This window comes from Danaus plexippus, chromosome 5, assembly GCF_018135715.1.
Source record: "Danaus plexippus chromosome 5, MEX_DaPlex, whole genome shotgun sequence".
Taxonomy (NCBI): Eukaryota; Metazoa; Arthropoda; class Insecta; order Lepidoptera; family Nymphalidae; genus Danaus; species Danaus plexippus.
Window position 1 is genome coordinate 6,588,597 of NC_083539.1, and position 14,278 is coordinate 6,602,874.

Sequence of the window (14,278 nt, forward strand, 5' to 3'; positions counted from 1 at the left end):
AAAGAAATACTGTTCTCTACCGTCGTCAGTAGGAAACCTTTTTTTTATATCGTCGTTTTATTATAGGAACAAAGTATATCAAGTATTTGAAAATTTACAGAAGAAACCGTTATCTGTTAAATCTTTTCTGTAAATACAATTTTAGATGAATTGAATTAATTAAAAAACAAAGTTGTTTATCACGAGAAGTTAAGGCGGCCAATATCATGAGCTATGTTTATGCATTGTCTGTCAATTTTTTTGTACTTTTACACTGCATTTCTTAAAAGCCACAAAGAGCAAATAAATATATAAAAACGGAAACCAAGGCGATAAAAAATTTAGAAGATAAATGGGTTAACCGTGATGTAATGTTTTTTAAATAAAAATATATGCATATATATATATGTAATATAATGTAAATCTAGTTCTATTTTTCTACAGATTTACTATTTAATTTAAATATGTAGCATAGGCCTGATTGGAACAATTTTCCGTTAAAGGGTGCAACCAAATAAATCTAAGCCACAAGGAATTATTATAATAAAAAAATTATTAGCCTACTTTGAAATCTTAAATAAGATTAATCAAAATATTATACTAAATAATTTATTATTTAAAAATCTCAAACAAAGTGAGACCCAAATAGGACGAATAAACATTAAAAGAAGTGTGCGCTCGCAGGCGTCATATTTTGTTTCTTCAGCTGTTTTTTTAACGTTGCTAAACCGAAAACTGAATTTCATAAAACTGATTTCTAATTTTTTTGTTCGTAAAATGATTACATATCTGTAAAAAAAACCTTTGTTGACCTTAATATACCTTCAAAAATTAAATAGGTACGAAGCTTCATAATTCAATGCTGGTGGAAAATACACAGAACCTATAGGTATACTATATATATATTTTTTATTCCGATGTTTACGCAGACAATATTTAATTACTTGAATGAAACTTGTCCTGTATTGAGTAAGTTTCTATTTAATATTCCCTAATACTTCATTAAATCTTAAAATAATTAAGTATATGTTATCAAATAAGAAACTAACGATCACTTGTCTGAAGGATAAATAACTAGCTATTTATGACAGTTCTTTAATACACGATAATTTTTTATGGTATTTCTAATCGACATGTTTTACTTTCAACATTACTCAGGGCGACATTCCTTCATTTTGCTTTTATAAATGTCTAGTTTGCTTTATAGTTTTTTCAGTTCATTTAAAAAAAAAGCAAGGAAAGTAGGTATTTTAGTTATATCAAACAATTTTATATTGGATATAAAAAAATTAGATTTTTTTTTGTAACTATACCTCTCAATGTAGAAGATAAAAATATAGGACTTTAATTTTCATACATGTACTTGTATCATTGTTTGCAATTATTGATATAAAAGATCTGTCGTTTGTTGGGCCTTATCTTATCATGGAATCATTTATGACGCCACTCCAAGTACACCAAAGAGTCATCAGAGCCTTGTCGAATACCACCGTTTGTTCCGGTCAGGGTTTTAATCCTACTCTAATTAGGTACCGTTGGTCATTCAGAATCCACTTTCTCTAAAAAAACTAATTGTATTCGGTTTTACTTCATAAATGTGATATTTAGGTGATGGTTGAAGTAGGTATTAATTGTTTATTGCTGTTTGACGCAATTCATAGGATATACTTTTTCTAATATTTTACTTTTCCAATTTTCTTCAAAGCGCTTTCAAACTCCAATTCTTCATTTTAATTAAGATATTCTTTGGTTGTGCGGGGTATTTTTAGAGGTCAAATGCTTTGAACGAAAACACATAGTGATTTCTTTCACAGTATTTTAGCTAGGTAAGTGGATAAGTTTTTTAATCCATTGATCCTACGGTTTACAAATTCATACTTATAAATATTGAAATAATTCAAAATTCCTATTTTGTTAACAAAAGCATGTCAGAAAAAAAATAAATGGTCTAAAAAAAGGAAGCAAACTTGACTTTTGAAATCCTAATCTCTGCGACAAAACATTTAGTATGTAAGAACTTAATATTAAATGCGAGCCAATATGATATACCTAGTTCTGTTAACGGTTTAGAAGAATAAAGTCCGTTTAGTTGTCAAAGGAAGAGAATTTCTGTAATATCTCTTAAGATTCGTTTTATTGAACGTGTAGCGGAAGCGCCAGGCAGCAGTATGATTTCACTTTCATTTATCTGTGGGAAAATCCAAGAATTATATTTTGAAACATTGACTACCGTAGATACTTTACTTTTATTGAAAATATTAAAGCAAAATTGTAAATTAATAAACTCGATTTAAAATAAGTTAAGTATAATTTTTTCATAAAAAGTCCCTTTGGTTATTGGCAAAAATTTAAAATAAACCAAAAATAATTGCTTAAAGTGTTCGCTTTTAACATTATTACTTCATGCTATTAAGGAGAAAATCCTTTTGGGGCTTACTTAAAATATGCAAAACAGTTACGTATCATCTCACTTATCGCACAAACAGCTGTGCGAGTGGTGGTAAGCGGTGGGGTTCAAGTTTTTGGCCTGAGGAGAAAGTACGCGAAGTGGCGAAGACCTCGATCAGAGGAACCGCGCGGCTCCGGCCAGCGCCAGTCGGCCAGTGATTTATTTGCAAAATACAAATAATGCCAATGAATTGTCGACGCCGAACTGAACAGTGAACGCGTGATATGCCGCGTCAATAAAAAAGCCCGAAATTTGACGCGACATCTGATCAACAACAATGTGCCTATGGAGAACAGTGGCTATATTTTGTGTGCTTCTTACATTAAATATTTCAGAGCCCAAGCAAATTAGCCTACAGGACGCCGTAAAAGATAACCATGTAAGTATGTTTTATTTATCAAACGTCCGATAGTGCAATGACATCAAATGCACTCTTACTTTCTGTGGATTGCACTCTCTTGATAGCGCCGTTAATTATTCTCACATTATCGATTCATTATTTTTTATACATTTGATAGACAAGTCGCTAAATTAATATATAGATTATATCAAGATTTTATCTATATGTTTTTTTCGAGCAACCGTATCATTTAGTACTTTACTCGCTTTTCCTGCTTGAAAATAAGGAAGACATTTTTAATTATTTAAGATCGTGCAAAAAATAGTTTTAGAAGCTTGATTAATATGTACATTTTAATATCATGAAAGTAGAAAATGAGACGAAACTGCTGAGTTTGCTTTTATTTCTTAATTATACTGATCTTGTTTGTTTTTGTGAGTTACAACTTAACAAGAGTATTTTCTATCTAGTGCCTACTTAAATAGACGGACAAAAATGCAAAGAAATCTGTTTATACTCACCTAAATCAATGTTCACAGATCTCTACATTTCTTTTAATTCAAACTATTAAAAAAAAATGTTAGGATTTCTTTTAAAAGACACTAATTACATTATAGGTATATATTTTATTTTTGTCTGTTACATATTGTCTTTCGGTTTAATTCATAAACTGATAGTGCGAAATTACACAACTACCTACCTATTTGTCCCTGTATATAAAGCTGCAATTGTTATTAGTTTTGCGAGAGGTAAATGTAGCAAAATACTTGATTTCTAAAGTAATAAAGTACTTTTGTGTTTAAAATATATATTTTTTCTAAAACTGCTGCTATTTGAACTTTAAAATTTCGTTCATGCAAAAATATACGTATATGTATATAAAAAGGCACAATAATCAATCAGCAGCGCTGTCTATTTTCTGTGTTACGTGTCTTAATACAAGATACACCTGTTATGACATATTGCCAAAGGAAATACTCGCAACTTCGTAAGAAATTATTTAATGCGATGGGAATTACCATGTATGAGCTATTGCACTGTAAAGCCTTATGAATACCCGGTCACTTAAATTAAATTAAAACAAGCTGAAAAGATTAAATGAAAAAAACACAATTGCTTATATATATTTGCTTTTTATCAAGGCTAGCGAACGATTTAAAAAATTAAAAAATTAATAGGGGCTACTTCTTTTTTAAACACTATAATCAAATATTGAAAACCATAATTCCATACTTTTGGGGCATAATAAAGTACATATAAAAAGAAAACTATGTATATAGCTGTTAAAGGATACGAAAATACTAGAATTTAATAGCATAGCTGATTCCATACCACTTTGACTTTCACATAATTAAACTTCCTGAACTGAATGACTGGTTCCTTAAATATAAAATATAACTTGTCCATATAATTACTTAAATAATAGATAGATATGTAAAACGGATGTGCACTACTTTCGCCAGTAACTTCGCATTACGTAAGAACAATCTATATTATAACACGCTATTATGAATCGGCTCATACAAGCATATTATTAATTTAAATTATTACGTAATTTTATATTTTCTTCCTTATAAAATCACTGTTATTTTAATTTAAAGTTTTATGTCCAATTTCAAGAGCTTCGTGAAATAAAGTAGCCAGTAAGTTTGTTAAGACGCTGCTGAATTAACGTGATTTTAACATTTTAGCAAATAGAGGAATCAAACACCTAGCAGTATGCGATAGGTTTTCAATATGCCATAACAAACAAATAACAATAAAAAAGATATAATTATCGCAGCGATTGATATCATTAAACTCTAAAATAATAAACCATATATTTCAGGGATTTGCAATAGCTGGTATTATCAATTAAATTGCCACTATATTTTAGATTTACAATATCTTTGAGTTCATTAGTTACTTGGACTGTGTTTTGTTATAGGACAAACAGACAGCAGTCGTCCTCTTTCTGTTCCTAGAGCATTTATAGCTTGTTTTGTCACCAATGTGGGCGGTTACAGTTATTCTGTTAGGTTTATTAAATTCTAGTTCTGTTATTCTTATATATAACTTGTTTTGTCTTTGTTCAATTTAAACAAAAATCTGATATTTCTTTTCATGTATATAATTGGTCTATATATATTTTTTTAATTTTTTGAACTCAATTGAAATAAAAATAAGGCGCTTGTGTTATAAAAAACTATACCTACATTTACGTGTAAATCACTGTCGTTGATTATTGTCGTTGTTTTAATTTAAATTATAAAATATTAAAAAAAAACTTAGTCAAAAGTAAGAGTCAGTAAGGTATGATAAACATCAATCAGTAGGTAATCAAAAAGATGGTGAGAATAAAGCTGTCCTAGATCTTACGGGTTCATACTTTCTTGAGTTTGATAAACGACTTCGGATAACAAAAACGAGAGTACAATAACAATTTCCTCGTGAAAGCCTTACAATTACATTGGAAAGTAGTTTGTTGATTGACATTACGAATTTAATGGCGCCATCATAAAAAAAGTACAAGAAGTAATATTGTCCAACCAGATGTCATTCCGTGATAGTTATAGTGTCATTCGTCTAAAATATTATATTACTAATATTTAAAAGTGAATATTGAAGACCATTAAAGTATATATTTTACAATGGAGCAAAAACTACTAAATCGTTTTTCTTAAAATTTTTGATAACGCCAGTTAAAGACACAGATTAAAAAATGCTTTCTTCTAGTTGGGTTTCCCTTAACATAAATATTAAAATTTCATACACGTTATTCGTTCCAATGATTTGTTGCAAAAAAATATAGTTGTAGTTTTTTAATGCACATATTGTTCGGAAGTAACAAACAGTTCAATTTAGAAATAGTTAAATTACTTTTTTTTTAACCCCCTTTCATAATTACGAAATATTGAACCGGATCTAATTTATAGTTATATGGTGTGCATATTTAATTTTTCATTATTTAAAAGTCCAAAAAAATATTAACTACAATTTTATTTTTCTAATTAAAAACTGTGAAATTTCTTTAGTATTGAACTGTATCATGATATTGAACTTCAGACGACCAGAACGAACCGTTCATTAGATCAAGGTCTATTACAACACTGGCGTTTCTACTTTCAGGTCATGGAACAATTGATAACAATAAACTTTAAAATTAAGATTTCAAATTAAAAATGTTCTCGAATATTCCTTACGAAATCGACCTCGTTGTTAAATTTCGATTTTAGGTACTAATTGATAGTGTTTTGGTTGAAATCTTATATTACATAGATAATTATAGCTTTATAATATCATTACAAAACTAGAATTCTTTAAATGGTATTGTGTATAAAGTTATATATGCATGTGAGGCCACCATTTCTAGAAATAAAACGATTTTATTGGAGTCTTCGTTACTGAAAAGACAGGTTTTAGTTTAAATACAAAAAGGTTACATACACCTAACGATGATATTATGAGATAATTTATGAATCCTATTAAAAAAAATATTTAGTGCATTTGTAAGCACCTACTGTGATTACTGCATTCAGAATATGTGTATCAAACTCTCATTTTAAATTTTGTAAATATGTAATCGTTTGTTTTATCATTCATAATTATTTTTGTTTTTACTGTTGATCTGCATTTAATACAAATTTGACAAGTTTTACTTAAAAATTCGATATTCATTTAGCTTACTTTTCCTATACTAATATAAATTTGTTTGTTTACAAATCGCGATTATGTTTATTATATAGATGTAACAACCTTAGCCTTGTTAGCGTTATGTTATGTAAAATATTAAGCAATGCAAAAGACAAAGTCCCATTCTTACGTCACACAGTTACGTTGTTGGAGGGAAAGTGCATGAATTATTTTTTAAACACGCTCGAAAGAATTCAATTTTGTTTGCATATTTTGCAATATCCTATCCTATTTAGTATGTATGTTATATAAACAAATATGTTTTGTATATATTTGTATGTTTAAAAACAACCCATCGTTAATGTCTGCATAAAATTGTTGTGCAATTAAAATATATCCATGCTTAATCATCTGAATTATTGATAAACCGTGAAAGGCATACCCATTAAACTTTTATAATATAATAAATACATTTAATATTACTTTTTAATACAATCCAACAAAAAAGTAGGTACAAATAAAGTGTACGTATTTATTATCTCATTGATTAAAGATAAAAGTATTTGTGTCTTACATAAAAGTTTCTCTTTGTTTATACTACCTCATTTATGCCATATGAAAGCAAATAAAAAAAGGGAAAAACAAAAAGATCACAGTAAGTCGGAACGTGATTCGTATTGTGAAAGCAACATTGACATTAGCGGCAATTAAATGATTGCGCAACCACGTATAATTTTCCGCTCGTCTACGGAACTATGAATGTTAACCTTTTGTAGCACATAACATTATTATATAATACGTATTTTAACACCAAAATAAATTCAAATCCTTATATGATATTTTTCAGTTTAGTCACAACTTTCATAATTTTGCCTTTTGGAAATTACTTTTATAAAGCGATTTTTATGTTCACGAAATCTTTTGGTAATAATTCAAGGTATCCACGGGCAACAGGACACAAAGATTTTTGTTCGACGCCATCTTCGGTCTTGAAGTGCCGATTTTGGATGATCCAAGCGTGGAGGAAGATGAAGAAGAGGAACCCCAAGTCAGGAATTGTTCCTGTGGTAAGTATTTGAACATTTAAATACTACTAAAATATTCAGTTTATCAAATTTTAGCAAACCTTAGTTGAATATAAAAGCGATTAATCAGAATAAGTGAATATGACTTATGGGACTTCATTATTCTTAGTTCACTGGTTTTAAAAAAGGCCTCGCGAGTATAAACTCGTAATATAAAAATTAAAACTATTTATAATATATATTTTTTAATTTGAATACATGATACGACAATTAAAAAAATGTAGTGAAAAAATACAGAGACAGTGTTGCAAGAAGACAAAAAAAAAAACTTTACAAATATGTTGATGCTGCATACTCAGTGCGGGCAACTTAAACATTAAGATGATAGAGAAACAATTATATTGTCTTAGCAACTTAAGTTAACCATAAAACTGTATAGAAAAGAAGTTATATTTTTAAATATAGTAACAAACAATAAGGAAAAAAGGTTTTTTTTTTCAATCAGATTATTCTCTTCCATGAAAAATTTGTAAAACATGCCTATTGTGGACTCAAAAACGGAAACAGAAAGTATGATGCTGGTCCAAAATAACTTACACACGAAAACTTACTAAAAAAATATACTATAAAAATAAAAATACTACTTATTTCTAATCTCCTATTAGTTAGAATTGCACATAAAGATTTTTTTTCCTTTGCAAAAGTTTTATTATTTTATTCACATTTTAGCATGTGGCCGAGCAAATCTACTTCCTAGAAAGATAGGTAAGTAACACAGTAGTAGTAAATAATAACTAAGGCACTCTATTTTTTTTGTTTCACTCCATTGCACATTTCCTCATGTACTATTTTATAGTTTAATTCACTATAAGTATTTTCTTCCTTAATAAGTCTACTAAACTAACATTTACGACTTCTCTAATAAAATTTATTTTAATTTTATTTTTAATATAATGTTTTGTCTTAATCCGACCAAGCATTTAATGTACGTAGTTTTATATCTCAACGCTTATTATAAATAATAATTAATTATAATTGATCGTTAAGTAAATAATTAATTAATGCTGTAAAAACTATTACATAAAGATTACTTTAACATAGAATAAGTGCTTTTACAAATAAAGCATATGTCTTATACATATTAATTTAGAAAACTTTTTATCGCTTATGTACCGAGTACCGACGTCTTGTTCCTGAATACATTAATCAACTATTTCAGCTCTAACATTTCTCCCAGTAGTTGACGATTCAGTAGAAGTCGTAACACAGGCTTATCATCCTGCATTCAGTTCATTACACTTCACTTTCTCCTCAGAGTGTGGTGGGCCGAACCAAGAGAACCGCATAGTTGGTGGTATGCCAGCCGGCGTGAACCGGTATCCCTGGATGGCAAGGCTTGTTTATGATGGTCAGTTCCACTGTGGAGCATCTTTGCTAACCAAGGAGTATGTATTGACAGCCGCTCATTGTGTGCGTAAGTGAGTATCAAAACAATACGAGTATCTTAATGCATTGAACGTAATAAGTCAAGATTTTATTTTTCTGTTATTTATACTCGATGTATTTGGCAGAAGGCGGCACGTATGAAAATAATGTGGAGTTTGAATGACTTAGATGTTGATAGAACTAATTAACTTCCAGACTAAAACGCTCCAAAATCCGTGTCATTCTTGGCGACCATGATCAAACTATAACGTCTGAAAGTCCGGCCATAATGCGTGCTGTCACCGCCATAGTAAGACATCGAAGTTTCGACTCCGACTCATACAACAACGACATTGCATTGTTGAAACTACGGAAACCAGTGACCTTCTCAAAGATCATCAAACCAGTTTGCCTACCACCAGCAAGTACGTACCTCCAAACAGAAGAATCAATCAGTAACGTAGAATAGAAGCATTAGTAAGAAATAGTCATTCCTGTGCCTTTAAATAAACGAATAAAATAAAAATACTGAGATTTCAACCAAAAAAATTCAAACTTTCGTTATGCGTTGCAAAATTAATAATGAAATTCGGCTCATAAGTCCGTATTGAGAAATATCTCTATAGTAGGGTCGTTTACATAATGATGTATATATTGGAAATCTCTAAGACTCTTCACTAATAAAGGAACATTAACTATTCTATATATTGACTTCACTTACATAATAATTTTGTATTCAAGTTTATTAAACAAAACCATACATATGAAAGCAGACAGTTATCGATGTATGACGTGATACACGTAACAATACAGATATATTAGAACGTAAAAAAGTTGTCATGATATATTCATGAAGAATATTTTATAAGATATTACAAACAGTTTAATATCTTTGACATAATTATTTGTTTTCGAGGCATGTTTGAGTCGTTTATTGTAAATTATATTTGGGTATACATATGTATATGTATATTTATGATTTTTATGAAATTTGATGCCAACCTTGGACACTTATTTTATTGGATTTTTTTTGTTAAAATTAAAATGTTACACATTCTGTTTCATGTTAACTGGAAAACATTTTTCACTGAGGCTTTAATCTTGAAATTTAAGATTCAGAACAAAAACTACGCTGAGTCGGCTAAAATTTTTTTTTGATATACTACGGATTAAGTTTCGTTCAGAATTTTTCTTCTTTGATATACTACGGATTAAGTTTATTCAAAAATTTTTTTCGTAATACTCTTTTAATTTCCTAATTTGATTCTCCTCAGGTATTGAACCATCTGGAAAAGAGGGAATCGTGGTAGGCTGGGGCCGGACTTCGGAGGGGGGTCAGCTACCTGCTGTGGTTCAGGAAGTCAGGGTGCCAATTCTATCACTGTCGCAGTGCCGCGGAATGAAGTATAGGGCTACAAGAATCACTAATAACATGGTATGTCTAACGTGATTAAGTTTGATAGTTATAATGTTTGTATGCAAGTTGTATACAGTTTTGTAGGTAGTAGAGCCTAGCTGTTGTATTATAACTATAGATCGAATATGGACTGGCTCCACCGGGGAAGTACAACCCTCTCACAGAAGATCGGTGTGAAGTAGCCTTTAATGGCTGCGTTTTGTCCGATGAGTGAGAGAGCCGGTTGCCCTTTCAGTATTCTCACCTTTCCTCCCTTTCCTAAAAAACCAAGGTTGGCAACGCATCCGCAACAGAGATGTTGCGGATGTCCATGGGTGACAGTGGCTACTGCCCACCAACTAGACCGTCTGCTCGTTTGGCATGTTTCACATAAAAAAACAAGCGCATAATCATTTTATTAAAATTAAATTTCATCATAGTTATGAAAAAACTATTTTAAATTTCTACTACCGCACTGCATTAATAGTGTACTACAAAAATTTTAATACTATTCATACAAACGTTCCCATCTGAGATATTTCTTTTTTTTTTAACTATGGCTTTATTCGCACACGAATCGTGAAATATTTTACCAATGTCAACATTTTTATTTGTTGGACGAATTATAATCTTGAGTACTGTCTGGAGGAGACACGATTAATATGGTCTAATACGTCAGATAGCAATGACAGAAATTTTCTTGGTTGGTTGTTTTAAATATGATCTTCATCTTTGGAAAAACGTGTACACTGCACAGTATATTCTGCCCGTGTCGTATGGAATGGAGGAGACAAGGAATGTATGTAATGGAATGGAGTGGAATCAAGGAGACAATGGATTAACTTATGAATGTAATAAAATTTAACAGCTTCGACTGAAGTCACAGTTAAGAACTTTGATAGTAGATCTAAAACAACACGAATTCAATTAAATGCAAACACAGGAGATATATGCAGTCTGTAATTTTCTTACAGCTTTGCGCTGGGCGATCGTCAACTGACTCCTGTCAAGGTGACAGCGGAGGCCCCTTGCTCATACAACAGGGTGACAGATTCCAAATAGTCGGTTAGTATTATACGTCAAACGAGATATGTGTAGATACTAGTAATTGAGCATTGCCGTCATCTGTGCCGTATCTATTGTGCTGTATATATTGTATCTATCTATGGTGTCATATGTGCCGTACTAAGTACAGTATACTATACTTAGAATTATTTTTATGACTGATTATAATTAATTATAATACTGAACCATTCTAATTTTGTAATGGCAACATTTAAGTATCAACTTTTTTTTGAAAATTATAAATACTGGCTTCAGCTATTCTGTAGGGCGTTAGAAGAAACGCTGAACAATAAAAAAATAGTGAAACTGTACCTCGAAAACACTCTTTCACTTACGTACATCGAATGTTGTCTTTGTTAGCTTCGTGGTCTTATAACTTAGAATAAATACTCGTCTATAAATATTTTTATTGTTTTGTAATATAAAAAATGAGTGTGCTCTGATGAACAATTAACGACACCAAAAAATGTCACGCGAATTAAGTAAACTTTTTTAGATTCACTATATGGATATAAGTGTATGTAAATGTATAGGTATATAAATATACATACCTTCTACTAATATTTAAACGTATTTTAGATTTTAATCGATAATTAAAAAATTTTGTTTAGATTTTTATTTTATTTAAAGGCTATGAAAATAAGAGGGACAAGAAGAAACAGAGTAGAATTCCTTGCTCCAACAGTTAAATTTTAAAGACGTAACTTTTTCTGTCTCTTTCTATTTTTACTAACTTATCTATCTCCCTTTCAATTTTAGTACGCCTCACTCGATCACTCTTTTCATAACGCTCTCATCATGCAATTGCCAATGCCAATTTTCTAATGCAAGCGTGCATCAAGAACTTTTATTATAAAATAGATTGCTAATTTTAGAACGAATGGAAATATTTAAAAGATCCATATCCAAAATATCGTCCTTATATTAATATCTTTCATCTCTCAAATTTCAAAAGACTAATAGGATAATGAATCTTTTTACTATAAAAAATTTTCAACATACTTCAAAGATATTCTTATTTTGTATCTCTAACAAGTAACTTATCCACATATATTTTGTGTTTTTCAGGTATAGTGTCATGGGGCGTAGGTTGTGGAAGGCCGGGCTACCCCGGCGTGTACACTCGCATCACACGCTACTTACCGTGGTTGCGGGCTAATTTGAAAGACACGTGCCTGTGTGCTAATTAAAATTTTACTTTTCAAAATAACAAAGAGGTTTTCTGTCATTGCTCACGATTATACATATTTTGAGAGCACCCTGCGAGAAAAAAAAAAACAGTTTAATTTCTTCGGTTTTATTTGATTTTGTTTTTGTATTTTAATGTTGATTAATTAACAAGCAATTTTTTTTGGAATTATTTGTATATTTTTAATCATATTTTTTTGTCTAGAATTTGTGTGTATGTCCGAATATATTGCGAAATCAGTTTTAGATCGCAAAAAAAATAATATCCTCTAATTTAGAAAATATTCTATATGATGAAGTTAAAGGAGTTCTTTTTTAATAAATTAAAATATTTATATTAATTATTATATTTTTTCAGTTAATTTTCAAATCATATTTTAATCTATACTATTTAACTTCTTAATCTTGTAGCTTGTATGGTTTTTGTAATTTATTTTAAAATGTACTAACATAATCTCAGGGCTAGTGTACTTTTTGATATCGTCTTTTTTATTTTTTGCTTATAATTTTTTTTTAAATATATTTTATATATTAAATTATTTATAAGTAATAAACTTATAAATATATTATAAGATTGATATAATTAATGTAAATAAACATTTCAGGCCGGTGGTGCAGATTACCAATAGATGTTAAGCGAATATAGAACTACCTACGTGTTCAATTATTTGTAAATAAGAATTAATTTAATAAGTTTCTCAATATTTTCGTTTCATAATAACAATATATTTTCTTAGTTGTAAAATATAATGAAAATGTATTTCAAATACTGTTTTGACAATAAGAAATATTATGTTATTGATTATTAAATTATTTAGTTTTTTTTTTATATTTAAGTATACAATTTACTAAATAGGTGTTATATTTTTATTTCTAAGTGTAAAATAGATCGCTCTTTACGCTGTCACTGTGATCTTTGTCACGATAATATGTCTTAAATTTTATTATAATTTATTTAATAAAAATATATTTTGTTAGTTCTTAAAACTTTGACGTTGGCAAAATATTCCACGATTCTAGTGCGAATGAAGCCATAGCATAAATTATATATATGTATATTGAAGGTTTTTAATAACTTAATTGTATGAAGATATTGTTTTGAATGTATTGTTGAATAAAAATGTATTTACTGACGTTTTTCGTTTGATTTGTCTCCAAAGTTGTAAAGTGTAATTTTTAATGATTTCTGCTAATTACTTTCTAAGTACGTTAAAGTATTTCAAATAAAAGGTAATGAAATACTTTAAAAGTAATACGAAATATTAATTTTACTTTTAATAGAATACAAAGTTTTTGACATTACATTTATATATACATGCCTAGCGTATTTGATACAATGTGTCATTTTGGTAAGCGATGGTAAACTATTATTGCATTTTGAGAAAATTAGTCTGATCATGGAAATAATTATATCTTAGAGGAAATCAAAACCTGTAAAGAACTTCGAAAGAAAACACTTTAAGTGATCTATAGATTTAATTATTATCATGGCTCTCAAGCTGTTAAAAATATATAATAAAGTAAATAAAATATTATTTTTTATAAATAATACAATTACCTACATATTATACAGAGTGTTCCAAAGTGATCACGTCCCAGTGACACAAGAGTTAGATGAGCTCGAGATCTATCAGAAAATCACAATTTGACCTCAGAAAAATAACACGACTTTCGAGATATTCGCACTTTTAATTTTTTTTTTAAATCGCTACCATTTGTCGGATTTCTGCTATTGTTGCCTGGAATAGCTTCGGATTGTAATTATTTTTATTGTTCTGACATCTTGAATAGTTTATACA

The 14,278-nt window shown here is 29.4% G+C and overlaps 1 protein-coding gene across 2 annotated transcripts; it reads left to right on the forward strand.

The window, feature by feature from the left end:
* The first annotated feature begins 379 nt into the window (after window positions 1-379).
* Window positions 380-13,612, forward strand: LOC116768924 (trypsin-1-like). Of its 2 annotated transcripts, XM_061528890.1 has the most exons (8): window positions 380-2,807; window positions 7,318-7,447; window positions 8,135-8,170; window positions 8,721-8,883; window positions 9,047-9,255; window positions 10,105-10,265; window positions 11,201-11,291; window positions 12,360-13,612. In XM_061528890.1, the coding sequence occupies exons 1-8, from the start codon at window positions 2,706-2,708 to the stop codon at window positions 12,479-12,481; spliced, it is 1,014 nt and encodes a 337-aa protein (XP_061384874.1). In that variant the 5' UTR covers window positions 380-2,705; the 3' UTR covers window positions 12,482-13,612. The 2 variants fall into 2 exon arrangements, with proteins under 2 accessions (XP_061384874.1, XP_061384880.1); XM_061528896.1 differs by lacking the exon at window positions 8,135-8,170 and having other exon boundaries at window positions 387-2,807.
* Window positions 13,613-14,278: the final 666 nt, after the last annotated feature.

Excerpts from the sequence above, each read along its gene's own strand:
- LOC116768924 (XM_061528890.1), top strand. The coding sequence starts at position 2,706 with ATGTGCCTATGGAGAACAGTGGCTATATTTTGTGTGCTTCTTACATTA. Across the intron at positions 7,448-8,134 it reads AGTCAGGAATTGTTCCTGTG|CATGTGGCCGAGCAAATCTA; the intron begins GTAAGTATTTGA and ends TTCACATTTTAG. Across the intron at positions 8,171-8,720 it reads TCTACTTCCTAGAAAGATAG|AGTGTGGTGGGCCGAACCAA; the intron begins GTAAGTAACACA and ends CTTTCTCCTCAG.